The sequence below is a fragment of the Amblyomma americanum genome, chromosome 1 (assembly GCF_052857255.1).
Source record: "Amblyomma americanum isolate KBUSLIRL-KWMA chromosome 1, ASM5285725v1, whole genome shotgun sequence".
In the NCBI taxonomy this organism is placed as follows: Eukaryota; Metazoa; Arthropoda; class Arachnida; order Ixodida; family Ixodidae; genus Amblyomma; species Amblyomma americanum.
The window spans coordinates 556397661-556413184 of record NC_135497.1 but is presented as its reverse complement, the minus strand read 5'-3'; the positions used below and the strand labels follow the sequence as shown (position 1 = coordinate 556413184).

Below are 15524 nucleotides of genomic sequence, written 5' to 3'. Positions count from 1 at the left end.
CTTTGTCTTCTTGCGCAAGAATGTACTGTTTGAATCAGTAACTTCCACAGACTTGTCACCACGATGGAGGCTCCGCTCCCAATTCCGGCACTTGGCTTTGTCGTCGGGGGCTCAAAAGAAATAAGGTTTTGCAGAGTTCTTCGCAAAGAGCTGTATCTTTGTCGAGGCTTTTTCGCGAGCAACCACGGCACATCGCATGTAGACCACGAAAAGTGCACACAACACAGCCGCAATGTACAACTGTCTGCATGCAATTCAATGGAAACACAACAGCACAGGCAAGCCAGCGTACAACTGTGGCGCCACAACAGCGGCAGCCCAGGTGAAAGCTGCAGTGGTGCCACCTTGCGGCCGCTGGAGATTTCTAGGATTTCAGCTTCACTCATTCAGCCTGGTGGAGCCGTCCTTTGTCCCACTACACCCAATCTAGTACTGTTACAGGATTCCCCTCCCTTATTTAATGCCTGGTTCAGGTATGGCAGACTGTGCTGATGGGTGAGAAAGTTTGTTTGCAGTGTTTGTTTCTTTTCATAGCTATGTTTTGTGGAAAAGCATTTAGTTGAAATTTGCATACGTCTGCTACTGTCCACCAATGTTTTCACACCGTGCATCAACCCTGCAGTGTAATGACGGTGCTCCACTTCCAAATGCATGCAAAGTGCTCTTGGGCAATACAGCATTGTTCTTGACACCACAGGGAGAGGAGAAAGGCAGGGTTTGGTTGCAGCCCTGGGGACTCTGCTCTGGTTCCTACAGCACACCGCTTCGCTGGGGTCATGGCTGTCTGAAATGCTTTACAGGTGCTACTGGTTACTACTTCACTGGGGCAGGCAGGCCATTCGGCATCCCATGGTGGGGCCTCATTGGCTGAAGACGACGCTGCATGCTCCCTCGAGCCTGGACGCATCTATAAGGTATGGGCGCTGAATGAAGCCCTGTTGTGCTCATTGCTGTGCGCCCTCCAAGGAGTGTGGCTTTTATGTGTTCATAATGATGTGCAGCTGAAACTTGGGGACTGCTTTTTCTTAGATGGTGTAATGTGACCACTGGACAAGATTAGGGGATGTTTATAAACTAAGACCAAGGTTTCTTATGTTGTTACAGTGGTGTTGATGTGTTGGAATAAGACTCTTCCTGCTATCTGTGACAGAAATGGTCAGCCTTCTTTTGACAGTACCTCAAATTCTTGTCCAGGTTATTTGTCACCGATGGCTTAGTCATGGAACTAGAGGTGGTGGGTAGGGAAGTGAAATGTTTTCCACTAGATGATAGGACGGATCGAGGGGATTTCGATTCCTCAGCTTCTGCATGCAGTATCTCGTTTACACAATTGTGAATCGACTCTGATGTAAGACCCCCTTTTCCAAAATCTCATGTCAGGAAAAAAAAAAGGCAGAGTGTGCCCATGGGCATATTCCACAAACAAAATGTGTCAGTGTTGTGTTCTCACCTGTGTTGTGTTCTTGCTCTGTCCTGTGTTAGCGCTCTTCCCAACATGATTGTAAACCAACAAGCCCAACTCTCCACTCTTCTATGTAATAGCCACTGGACTGCTTCTCTACACTTGTGCCAGTGTCCTCACTAGTGCTGCCATCATCGCTGCTGCGGTGTGGTTGCTCAGTGGTTATGGCACTTGGCTGCTGACCCGAAAGACGCAGGTTCAGTCCCGGCTGTGGTAGTCTTATTTCGATGGAGGCGAAATTTTAAAGGCTCGTACTGTGCGATGCCGGTGCACGTTACGGAACCCCAGGTGGTCGAAATTTCCGGAGCCCTCCACTACAGTGTCCCTCATAGCCTGAGTCACTTTGGGACATTAATCCCCCCATAAGCCAAAATCACATCATCGTCCATTGAAATGCTGCACTTCGCAAACAACCGTACCACAACATTGCTTGGGAGAACTGAAAATTTTGCCTTGCTGGAGCCGTTACACCTGCATCACCAATTCTGAAACTTGCTGTCCAGCACGCAGTTCATATTTTCGACGTAAAGAATGACAGCCTTTTCGAATGTAGCCATGGATGAGCGCCTATGCAGTCATTTTTCCTAGCATGATTCAACCATGCTGGTCACCTAGATGAGTGTGCATCGAATGGCCTTGTATTGAAATTCAAGTGTGTATTAAATGTGTCTAGGAAGCAGGAACTCTGAGGAAAGGCGCTTTTTTTCCGTTGGCACCGTAGTAGCATCGTGCGCTAGGTTCACATTGCTGCCTAGCCACACGAGGTATGCGGAGTTCACATGGTGGTTGAAGTCTCGACTGCATCACACAATGCACCTTTGCTACTTTGAGTCATACCAAAGCCTTCTCAATGGCTGCCACTGCACTTCACCGTGTGGGAGATGTTTTTCTGTTTCCTCTTCGGTTGTGTCTTCTGGCCGTGCCCACTGGCACCTTCTGTCTTCATCTCAACAGTGGCGCTTGTGGAACTGGGCGACGGAATTGCGTGGGAGTATTCTGAGCAGTGTAGAGCGCAGCACTTGTCAGCATTGTCAGGGTGGTGATTTTCGTCATTGCATACCTGCGGCAAGTAAAGCAGCTGCATCAGGTGCTCTTGAATGAGGACATTAGGCTCATCAAAGTTGTTTGAAGAGTGACAGTGGCACCATCTTAGCTTTTTTCCTCTCTTGAATTGCTGCTGCAGTGTTAGTTCCTGATACAGAAAGTGTCGAAACTAGTGGGCACACTGTTGCAGTGATAGAACTATTCCCCGAAAAGCTGCCAAACCATTGCTCTATCGTTTGAAGCTCCGGGACTCTTCTTTTGGCTATCTCACGCACCCGCGCGATCAGCCATTGCTGGTTTTGCAGGTCCGCGCTGGACAGAGCATCTTCCCAAGAGGAGAAAGTGGAGAGGGGGGCAGCCTTATGGCTTGGGGCATGCCTAAGTGACCGGTTTGGAGCTGTCGCTTGACTGACTGCACGAGAGGTACTGCGAGGGGAATAGATGTTTGTGGTAGGGTGCATCGTGGTTTGGGTGCCGCAGGAGAAAGACCCAGCTTTATTGAGCAACAGGTATTTGTACCGACCAGCGGCAAGATTGCGATACGCAGATCGTGATGCGTATCAGCTACAGCTTTGAGGCGGCACTGCGCATGCTGCCCATTGCCCATGCGATAAATCTTACTCCTTTTGGAACAGAGAATGAAAGTACAAGAAGCGAAAGAAAAAGCGCAGCATCAGTTCAGTGCACAAAACAGTCGCTTAAGACACCAGCTTAGTTTCTGCCGTGTCACAAATGCCACAGGGGTATATGTTATTCGTTCGACATTACTGGTCTCTGCTGCTGTGCTGATGTGCTTCTTCCAGTAATTTTTTTCATCGCTGTCATCATCAAGTTCATGCCGAAATCTTTCTTTTGTTTGCATGAAATGCTTTTGATTGTGACGAACAAGTTTCCAGTCTTCTGTGACAGTGTTGTAGGACATGGGATGAGCTCTGTGCAGCTCGACCCTTGATTTTTTGTCCCAGAATGACTTCTTCACATGCACAACGTCGCCTTGGCCCAGTGGCGATAGTGGCTTCCTGTTGCTGCTTGTCTTACGGTGCTTGGCAATGTGTAGACTAGGAGCATTTTGAATGTCTGGCAGTGTTTTCCGTAGCTTTCTGCCTTGAAGAATCTCTGCTGGTGCCACAGCCCCTTCCAGTGGTGCTGTCCTGTAAGCAAGCAGACCGAGCCAGAAATCTTGATTGGTTTCAGCGGTTTTCTTTAATATCCGTTTGACCACTTGCACCCCCTTTTCTGCTAAGCCATTCGATTGTGGGTATCTGGGGCTCGAAGTAATGTGCTGAAAATTGTATTCTTGGGCAAATGCAGTAACTTGAGAAAAGAGGTCCATTGTTCGAACACACCTCCATAGGTACGCTGTATCTCATGAAGATAGCGCTAGTTGCTTCAATGACTGTGCTAGCCATTGTATCTTGTAGTAATTCCACGCCTGGGAAGTTTGACAGTGCGTCGTAGACTCAGAGATATGGTCTACCGCTGTATAGTAAAAAATGTCTGTGCCAACTCTATACCACGCTTGCTCAGGAACTGGACCAGCTTCTGCTGCTTCCGGGGCTGACTGTAAGAGTATTTCCTGCAGACTGTGCATTTCTGAACGAAGGCTTCAATGCCGCTATTAATTCCCGGCCAGAATACCGCTTCTCTGGCCCTCGCCTTGCATTTGGTTATGCCCAAGTGGCCTTGGTGAATTTTTTCTAGTACTTCACTCTTCATGCTGATGGGGATCACAACCTTGCACCCCTCTAGCAGGACACCCTGCACTTGCGAAAGCTCGCCAGTAAATGGCTGCAGCTGGCCCTCGACCGATTCGCCTCTGCCTAGGCGTTTGAGCACATTGCTTAGGTCTTTGCTTGCCTCCATGACCAGTTGCGGTAAGGTTTTTTGGCTCACAGCTTTGTCGCACGTGACTGAAGCACGGGACAGCTTATCAGCCACGAATAGGTGTTTTCATCGGACAAACATTTCTAATATCGTAACGAAGCAGGCGAAAAAAAAAAGCGCTGAAGCCTTGGGGACATGCCACCAATTTCTTTATGGGATATCGCAACAACCACAACAACCTTACATCCATATGTGAAATGATTGAATCTTTCAGAGCCGTAAACAATAGCTATTGCTCCTTTTTCTATCTGAATATCGCTGCTGGGTTTCCATGAGCACTTTAGACACGTATTTGACCGGCTTCCACTCGTTATCGCTTTAGCAAAGCAGCACCTAAGCCATCCTGCAATACATCGTAAGATATTTTAGTTTCCTTTGCAGAGTCAAAAAGTGATAGTAGCAGTTCATTGCCCATGCTGTCGCATAGCTGGTTCCATTCTTTGGACTGGTTCGCTATCCATTCAGATACTGTGCCCTGCTTTAGTAAACTTCATAGTACGTAGTGCTGTTCTGTGCACTAACGACTGCAAAAATTTCCTGAAGTAGTTTGCGACGCCGAGCATTCTTTGCACACACTACTCGGCTTACGGCGGCTCTGGCATTTGCATTATGCATTGTATCAGTGAGGAACTTGGTCTTACACCCTCTTTGCTGATTACATCACCTAGGAATGTTATCTCTTTTACGTTGATAGTGCACTTTGGAGTGTTAAAAGTCAACCCGGCTCGTTCTGCCACTGTTAGCGCTAACCGCAGTCTTTCATCATGTTCTTTCGTCGATGTGCCCCAGACTAATACGTCACCAATGTATGCTCTCGTGCCTGGGAGACCCTTGAAGATTTCATTTGGAATCTTCTGAAAACTTCCGGCGCCGACGAATTTTGAAAGGTAGCCTTAAAAGCAGTGCCGCCCGAAAGGCATTGCAAATGTGCACAACAAAAGTTCTTGTTGGTCTAGTTGGTAATTGATCATTGTAATTTAAAGGCGCCAAAAACCACACACACAACACAAAAGAAGAGAAGAGAATGCTATGTCTCGTTCTCTTCTTTTGTGTGTGTGTGTTTGTGGTTTTTGGCGCCTTTAAATTAAAATGCGCACAATTGGATGTTTCATCGTCCAAGGATATCTGATGGAAGCCAGCGTTTGCATCGAGGCATGTGAAAATTGTTGCTCCGGTCTGTTCCGCCTCAATGTCTTATCGCATGGGTGTCTGGTAGTGCTCCCTTTTGATGCAATCATTAATCTTCCTGGGGTCCATGCATACCCAAGCTTTCCATCCTTTTTGCGTACTACAAGAGGGCTTGCCCAGTCTCTGGGCTCAGTCACCCTGGCAGTGATTCCGCCCTGTTCCATGCACTGCAGCTCCTGATGCAGTGGCTCACGCCGGACTTGTGGCACTTGTCGTGCTGGCTGTATGACTGGTACGGCATCGTTTCGCAGAACCATTTGCTGCCGCTGAACAGATGACTGAATTCACCTGCTACCCTTCCTAGCGAGTCCTGAGATACGCTGTGCACTTGCCTGGAAAGAAGCTGAAGGTGTCCTAGTATATTGCTTGCCCTTTCTGTACGATGAAAAGCTCCGTTGTGAGCGTTTAGCTCCTCTTCAGTTGTAAAGGGTGCCAAAATGATGAATTTTTCTTCCGCCAAAAGACAATGTCACACAGCTGGGCTTCAGTGGTGGCTTTCGTTGTAACTTATTGAAAACACAGAGAGGAAGGATATTGACTTGCGAACCGGTGTCAACTTTCAAGCGAACTGATGAGGTGCCAAGTTTAGCATAACATGCCAGTCCCATTCCCTCAGTGCTCCTCACGGCCACGTTTAGTATATCGAACTTCTCCATGGCACCAGCTCCATGGTGCATGCGTCCGTGCGCATCTTTGGCAGTTGTAGGCCCGCTGCTCTTGACGATGGGCTGAACGCATCTTCTGAACCAGATCCACTTGTTTATGCTCACATTCCCACATTTATTGCATATCTGCCTTGCATATCTGTTCTGCCTTCTGGAGGGTCAGCCTGTTATCTCTTAATAACTTGGCTTGTATTTTGTCATTGTAGTGTCATGCGATCGTATTGTGAGTGACTGGAATGTGGTGTCACATGATCGACATGTGGTCGACTGTGGCGTGTGATGATGCAATGCTGAGGGGGTGTTGCTGTCTTGTAAAAAGGCGTGTGAGCAGATCGCTTGTGGTTAGTCTCTTCTGTACGGCCCAGCATGCTGAATAAACATTGCTTAGTCGCCCTGCTTCCGCTTCGCCCACCACGGCTATAACATAATTGGTGACGAGGATGGGATGCTGCTGGACTGCGTAAAAATCACAGCGTTGGTGCTCTGGCAAGGCATAGGGATGGCAACGCTTGGAAGGTACGACCAGTTCGACGGGGATGAGGACTTCAGGTCCTACGTGGAAAGGTTCGTCGCTCCAAGGTTAGCGACGACCGCAAGGTCTCAATGTTTACAACAGCGATAGACAAGAAGGCTTACAAGATGCTGAAGACTTTGCCAGAGCCTAAAAAGCCAGAGGACAAGACTTATGCGGAACTGGTAGAAGTGCTGCGGAGTCATTTCGCACCGAAGCCCATGGCTATCGCAGAACAATTCAAATTTAATCGGCGGTGCCAGCAAGAGGGCGAGTCCATAGCAGCATATGCAGTGGAGTTGAGGCAGCCTCATGCGAATTTGGGGAGTTCCTCGACTAGGCTCTTTGAGACTGCTTTGTAGTGGGCCTCTGCGACAGCACAACGCATGCAGAGTTGCTGAAGAGAAGCAAGGTGACGTTTTCAGATGCCTGCAACATCGTGAAAGGCATCGAGCTAGCGCCAAAGTCTGGAATTTCAACCGACAGGGGTGCAAAGTAGTCAATGCCGTACGTCATAAGCCAGGTGGTGGGAAGGAGCGCATAACTTTATCCGGTGCAGGACTGGCAAGGGATCGAGTGTCAGAATTGTGGGGACTGTCTCCGATGTGGCTCAGTGCACGAAATGTCGAACTGCAAATTTGGGAAGTATTGCTTTTGTGTCTGCAAGCGTTACGTACACTTGGTGAAAATGTGCAAGTTCAAGACTAGAGACTCTGCGAATGCGGTAGCTGAGGAGGCGGTGGGTTGTGGTCAAGTGTTGTTGTACAATATCTATTCTTGTGAAGGCTGCCCAGGACATTACGAAGTCTGCCTTAATGTAGCTAAGAAGAATGTTAACGTGCAAATAGACACGTGTGCATCTGTCTCCATTGTGCCAGAAACTTCGTACAGGAAGTACTGGTCCAGTCTACCTAAGAGCCTTGCCATATAAAACTGAGGATATACGGTGGTTCACTGCTAACAGTCATGGGTAAGTTGACAGTTCCAGTCGAACATAATGGTCAGTACAAGCAACTTCTGCTCATTGTTGTTAAAACCCACAACAATAGTGACATTGCGTTGCTAGGACGTGACTGGCTGGAGGCTCTTAAGCTAAATTGGTCGAGCGTGTGCGGTGTGTGTTCAGGCAAAGTTGTGGTGCTACTTGAGAAGTACATGAAAGTGTTTGAGCCTACTCTGGGTCTGATCAAAAGCAGTCTAGTCAGGCTGGTTTTGGAGGAGGGTAGCGTCCCCGTATTTTGTAAGGCGTGACAGGTGCCATTTTCTTTGAGGGAAGCCGTGTCACTTGAACTGCAGTCTCTCGTAAACAGGGGAGTGTTAGTGCCTGTACAGAAAAGTGACGCCCCTAGTGGCTGTGCCTAAGGCGAACTACAAAGTCAGAGTGTGTGGGGACTTCAATGTTACACTGAACCTGTGCCTGCGAACTGACCATTCTCCTCTTCCCATGATGGAAGATTTGCTTTTAAGGTTGTCAGGATGCAAGTACTTCACAGTGCTTGAGTTGTCTACAGTGTATCAGCAGCTTGAACTGCATCCGGAGGCACAATAAATGGTGGTTGTCAATACACACATGGGGCTATTCAAGTGCACGCGCTTACCCTATGGCATCGCAAGGGCAGCTGCTATTTTCCAGTTCATCATGGATGTGTTAAAAGGGCTGGAGCGTGTAAGCTGCTACTTGGATGATGTGCTTATCGCTGGTTCAACATTTGGCGAGTGCTTTCACAGAGTTCCTGCACGGCAAAGACCTTGCAGGACGGAAAACCACCACCGTACATATATGGAAAAAACTCTCAGAGGGTTAAAGTACAAGAACACGACGGAAAAACCTGAAAAACAGCAACTGCTGACAAGTGACATTACAAATGGACATTACAATAATTTAATTACACTACAAGAAATCTGTAAAGTACTGTCGGCCAGCAAACAGACAGCACTGGGTCCTCATGAAATACACTATGAAATGCTTGCCCACCTCTCTAAAGATGCTGTGGAAGCTCTTCTGAAATTCTTCAACACAATATGGCAATCTGGAAAAACGCCAGAGGCGAGGAAAAAGGCAGTGATTGCACCATGACTGAAATCTGGAAAACTGCCAACCTCTGCTGGTAGTTTGAGGCCAGTTGCTCTCAAGAGTTGTCTTGCCAAATGTTATGAAAGTGCGCTAAATATTAGATTAATGTTCATCCTTGAATCACACGAACTTCTTGACATCCACCAATGCTGATTTGAAAAAGCATGTTGTACAAATGACCATCTCGTCCGTCTTGAAAACGCAGTCCGTGAAGCATTCATACACAACACTGGCAGTATTTTTTGAATTGGAAAGGGCTTATGATACACCCTGGAGGTTTGGGATTCTTCGTGACCTAGCAAACCTAGGTATCCATGGCAGAATGCTTAACTGTTTGAAAGGCTTTCTTTCAGACCATTCCTTTCATATACGCCTAGGTTCCACACTTTCGAAGAAATTCATCCAAAAAAATTGGGTGCCGCAGGGATGCATCATAAGTACCATGCTCTTTATTGTGAAAATGAATTCTATATCGAAAATAATTACAAAGTCTATTATGTATTCCGTATATGTTGACGACCTTCAAATCTCATGCACATCTTCATGCTTATCAACATGGGAGAGAGAGATACAGCTCACACTGAACAAACTAGCCACTTGGGCAGACTCAAACGGATTTAAGTTCTCTCCACAAAAAACATTTGCTGTCCTTTTCTCACTCAAGAGTCCTTCAGATTGATCCCAACCTGCACTTAAATGAAATTTTACTGCCAGTAAAACTAGAACATAAATTTATAGGCATAACTTTTGACAGAAATTCGTAAAGTACTAGATCCTATACAAAACCTGGGTCTCAGTCTCTCAACTGGTGCATACAGAACGTCCCCCACGATGTAGAAACAAATGAACCATCCCTTGGAAACAGAAGAGCAATACTTACCTGTGCATACGTACCGAAAATAAGATCCCTACCAAAACACCTTCAAAAAGAAAGCTTCCTGATCCCTGAATATACTGAAAATACTATCGCGAAAACACTGGGGGTCCAATAGGTTATGCCTTTTACAGATTTACTGGTCCATAGTACAGTCCAATTTAGACTATGGATTAGGGGTGTGCGAATATCGAAATTTTCGAATACGAATTGAATACGAATATGAAGAAAAAATGGCTTCGAATATCGAATCGAATATCTGTTCAGTACAAAAAAATTTCAGAAAATGTTGAGCAAGCAAATATTGTTGCTCATATTTTTTTCAAAATAGTGTATGGCCTTTGCAACTGAAATAAACAAAACTAGACGGCCTGAGCACCGTATAAAAAAACATGATGTGTGCAAAAATGTATACTGTTTTTTTGAACTGCATTATAGTATCCAACCTGTAATGTGGTCAGGCAAAATGCAATCCATAACATGACAAGACTGGAAACAAAAATAACATGATGGCTAGTAAAACCTCATTAATTCGGAGTTCAAAGAACCGGCAGAAATGCCTAGGTTATTTGAAGGTCGATTTATAAAACACCCCGCGACCCCGAAAAAAACAAACAAAAATGCGGAAGTCTTATGAGGCGGCTCTATCGTGCAAACACCTGTAATCCCGTGACGAGCACAGAGTTTCGGCGTGCTGGAAGACATCGTGAACGTAAGCTAAATGGGAACGCGCATTGACGTCGGAATGGCGTGACTGTTTCTAAAAAAGGAAAAGAAATGACGAGCGATGTGTCAGTCAGCGTCTGAAAGCGGCACGGTGCTGAGATTGGACTACTGGCGAATGCGTGGGCCGACAGCTGCCATTGCAACGGGTGAGTGGCCAAGCTCAGAAACCAAAACTACGCGGCCAGGTTCTTTTTTTGACCTAGTGACAGGGGCCCTCCGAACATTGTCACGCCTGCCGTTAGGCCCACTTAAGAGGTGCATGGGTTACAGTGCACCATGCAATACACGGGATTTTTACAGGATCGGTTGCCCTGTTGTGACACCTCGACTTGCCCTTTCGGGAGCCTCGCGCGAAATTCCGCAAGTAGGCTTTCCCATATAGCGTAGTTGACCAAAATAAGATGGCGGTGGTCACGCTCAGAGAGCTAAGGTGACAAAACGAATGCCATGGGTGTGGGCATTAATTAGATAACGTATTACGGAAGGATAAAAAAATAAACGCGCTTTCGCGCTGCAATTGTTAGAAGTGGGTCGTCCCCCATGTTGTTCGCAGCACGTGTGGTATGTGGGAAAGCCCACTTGCAGAATTGCGCACAAGGTCAAGCCTAGCGACACAGGAATGCAATAGGTCGACGCGATAAACGACGGAAAAGAAAGAGAACAGGGCCTTTATATTGTTTTCCTGGAACTTTAATCTCTATATTCAGATAATTTGCCCAGATATTGCGCTTTTGCAACAATCAGATTTACGAAAGTCTGCACGGTATACGATCGCTGCCGAGTATTCGGGAATTTCCGAATATTCGGAAATTCATGAATATCATTTCTCGAATACAAATATGAACTGAATATGAAACATATTCGATTCGTATTCGAAATTTCGAATATTCGCGCACCCCTACTATGGATGCATTGTTGTATGGGTCTGCGAGACCTAAAACTAGATCCTATGCACAACCTAAAAAAAAAACGATCTTATACACAACCTGGGTCTCATTCGCTCAACTGGCACATACAGAACGTCCCCCACAAATAGTCTATGTAGAAACAAATGAACCATCCCTTGGAAACAGGAGAGCAACGCTTGCTTGTGCATACGTACTGAAAATAAGATACCTACCTAAACACCATTGTTACCCCATAGTTACTAAGTGCAAATCCAGGGCATTGTTCAGTATTAATCCACAATCAGTTAGACCTTTGTTACTACGCTTTGAAGATGCATGTCATGAACTAGGAATACTAGATGCCCCACTTGAAATTGCTCCAAGATACGATCCATCGCCGCCATGGTACTGCCTTCCCGAATGCTATGCAGTGTGTATGGCTCTGGGCAAAATAATTTTGTACATGAGAACATCGAAAACAGTATAATCTACACCGATTCCTGGAGCCTACAGTCAAGAAATGCAGTTGAACCCTCAGTAGGCAGTGTCGTGAAATCCAGGGTTCGACGGAAACCCGTCTGGTCGGGTATGTTCATGGCGGAAAATCTTCAAGCGCCGACCAATCAATTGGTCGGCGCTTGAAGATTTTCCGCCAGTAGGCAGTGTCGTACATAACCTAGAAAGTCACAACAGAAGGACGTATGATAATGGTTCTGCTGGGTCCCAAGCCACATCGGCATAGAGGGTAACGAGAGAGCCGACTCAGCAGTAGCACGAGCTCGGAAATTCAAAAATGTATGAACATACCTTGTATAAAGACTGCATGAAGTTGATATATAATAAATTGGAGAACAAATGGCAGAAAGAGTGGGATAATGAACTGAACAACAAACTACACCTTATAAAGCCCACCTCGGGGGAATGGAAGCCATGCGGACACCAGGAACGTTTCACTGAAGTAATCTGATGTGGCCTTCGCATAGGACACACACACTTGACACACTACTTGCTGACGAAAGAAGACAAACCTGTTTGTGAGAGATGTGGAGACGAGCTCAGTCCAAAACATATTTTAGTAAATTTTATAATGAATGCATTCCTTTTCACCCTGCGCTGCTCTTAAGGGATAATGCGATTGTTGACATTGTTTTTAGCTTTCTAAGAGAAGCAGGTTTTCTTCAAAAATTATGAGTTCTTACCCGGTGCTTCGGTTAATTTTACAAAACACCTCAGCCACTTTCACACTCCTGAGGAGAAAGTTCGTCTTTGATTGGTTGGGAGCCTCAAGATCCTTGCCCAGCCAAGGATGGTCACTGGGGTTACCCGACCCTCTTCAAAGCTTTTTCTAGTGGTCATTTTTAAAATGTCTTTCCGTCATCACTAGGCAGTAAAAGTAACATTTTAGGCCTTCTATACCACCGATCACTTCTTATATCTTTATAAAATTCTGAAGAAAACTTCTCCTATACTGTGTGCTTGGCGCATGATGGCTTTAGCTGCCTACGTGCCATTAAACCCAACACAACACATTTTCTGACTAGATAATTGATTACTGCTTGTTGCACCTTCGTGACGGCAAGAAAAGATAATACACATTTGAAAGAAACACTTCTGAATGTCTATTGCAAGAAAGCATGCTCATCCTGCACATGCAAAACCAATTGTGTGAAAACATCGATTTGAGAAATTGATATTTGAAAGTTTGTGAACACTAAAAAATTCCAGAATTTTCAGCACTGATCTTATACTGCAGACTTTCAGTAAATCCAGCCAGGGGAAAACCACTATCTGGGCAAATTTTCTGATGATTGAGTTTAAGGCATCCTTGTTGCTTTCTTCTCCATCGTTAACCGCACAGACCTGCCATTTGGATGCTGAAAAGCTTGGACCTTATGTGAAGCTCCACAAGGGGGCCTTCCCACTTACAACATGTGTTAACGTGGTCAGCCACCTGTTTTAAACGATCTCAATGCACAAGCATGCCGTTTTTGTTTGATCCTGCCATAATGTGTCTCATACATAACACCCATGGCATTTGTCCTGCCACCTTCACAACTCTTCTAGAGCGAGCTCCGCAGTCTCGTTTTGGTCAACTGTGATATATGGAAAAGCCCACCTGGCAGAAATTCACATGGGGCTGTCGAGGTGGTGTCACTGGCAGGGCAGGCGATCGTTTGAACCTATTGAATGGTGCACTGTAGCCTGTGCACATCTGAAGTGCGTGCAATGAAAGGCATGGTGACGATAGAGGGGCCTCTGTCACTAGGCCAAAAAGTAGCCCGGCCGCGTTGTTTCGGTATCTCAGCTTTGCAACCAGCCAAGGCTTTTGGCTGTGCATTCGTCAGTTGTCTGAACTATAGTTACTATACGGACTCTAGATGGAAGGCTACGCATTCGGGCCATGCATACCAATGAGCAACGAATGAGCATGGCGATGATACAACTGTTGTCGCGTGACTGCGCATTTGAGTCTTCCGAAAAGTACCGCCGTCAGCACACTTAACATGAATGCTCAACAACATGGCTTGGAGTGATGCCAGCGCTGCGAAGCGTTGCCAGCTGTAGTCGAGAAAATGTTCCGGTATGTTTGTGGCGGCTGATGGTAGCTGGAGCGCAGTTCGATTTGCCTTGTCATTTGCCTGTGTCTGACTGATGGTGAGAGAGTACTCTTGACAGGCCCGTTTTGCCGTGTTTCACTCATGGCTGTGGTCTCAGGCGCGCATAGAAAGCATGCAAGGTCATTTTACCTTGAAGCATGTTGCAGTTAGCTTATTTCTGCAACCCGACATGGCTTCGCGTTCCTTTCAAGTTCGAATTTAAAGCTGCCACTTTAAAGAACTACAGGTTACGAAAAGTGGAGCAAACGCGGGATCATGGTTTTAACGTTGGAGCTTTAAGGAGGTCTTGAGGCAGAAAACCTGGCGTTGTCGGCATCTCCACAGTCTAAGGCTACCGCGGCTCCGTCTCATCATTCGTGCCTGAAAAATCCCAAGAGCATCAGCGGTGGCGGCCTTGCATAGCTGCTCCGTCAATGTGCAGTCTCTCTTGCACGGACTGCACATGGACTCTTCGTCTTGCGTCGCCGGCGTTCTCCGCTGTCCCTGCGCGAGAGCTATCCATGCTGGAATCAAGCGAGCAACCGTGTGGCGGCGATGGGCGCGCACTGCTTGTGCCGTTTCATTTTTGCTATTTCCTATCATTTTTCGCTACTTTTGAGCATGGACTGCTGTAGTGCCACTTGGTATGATGTTCCAAAAGCGAAACCAGCAGAGATGGTTTGACAGCGTCGGAGCACGACGCATTGTGTCAACTGCCGTTGGGATCGGTCACGTTCCTCTCATGCCAGTTTGCTCTTTATCGTCGTGAAACTTTTCTGCCGAACTTCGTAACTCAGCACAAGGTAACAGATGGTTGGCTTAGTGAGTTCGTTATTTCTAGGTCAACGCCGCAACACTTTCGTTACATGGAGGTCTCAAATGCATACGCTTCAGGGAGGGTAGTATTGGAGAATTAAAGAACTTTGTTATATCGAGGAATTTGCTATATGGAGGTTCATTACATCTGGGTTTAACTGTACTTTTTTTTTCATCCTATAGGGCTGTGAAGATAAATATTCAAGTAATCTCTGCATTGAATGATAGCACACATGCTAGCCAGGTATCAGTCGAGCGCACAAGCGTGAACAGCATCAAATCATCTCAGAATATTACTGGTTAACATAATTGACAAGAGGGTTGTCCAAAGAATATTGTGGCACCTACCTGAGCAATAGGTTCGGCTTACTGTACAGCTTACACTGTCCTGATGCATGGTACTGATAGCAGAAATACTGTGGCAAGCCTCAAGCATACTTTATTTTGCGTTCACAAAGAAGGGGGCATAGGACGAGCCCGCAGTGTGATCACTTATTCACAGCTGCGCTTTGTTAAAACCTCTTGAAAAGAAAATGAGCGTAGCAGTCATGTGTATCACATGATTTTGGAGAAATTACGGGGTACGCTTCGAAATGTCTGCCCTAGGCAAAGCTCGGAACCTCTAGCGTGGACCACTCTTGGGGCCCAGCTTTACTCCCGTAATCTGAACCCCACTATGCACTGCTTACATATGCTGACTGGTGCATCACTGGGCATTTCTTTCTCACTTTAGAAGCACTCTTTCTGTTCTGACACCAATATATGAGTTCCCTTCGCTCATGTGCGTGTTCTTCGA

At 46.4% G+C, this 15524-nt stretch overlaps 1 protein-coding gene and 1 pseudogene across 16 annotated transcripts in view; both read left to right on the top strand.

Annotated features, from left to right (window-relative positions):
• Positions 1-15524, top strand: part of LOC144116354 (uncharacterized) — a 109894-nt gene that overhangs the window by 64364 nt on the left and 30006 nt on the right. For 12 of the 16 annotated variants that reach the window (XM_077651112.1, XM_077651114.1, XM_077651118.1 and 9 more), the window contains one exon: positions 801-914. The exons of the other annotated variants lie outside the window; for them this stretch is intronic. In XM_077651112.1, coding sequence (XP_077507238.1) covers positions 801-914 — 114 coding nt within the window. The remainder of the gene's footprint in view (positions 1-800; positions 915-15524) is intronic. 16 annotated transcript variants of the gene reach the window in all.
• On the top strand, positions 6632-7314 carry LOC144116356 (uncharacterized; annotated as a pseudogene).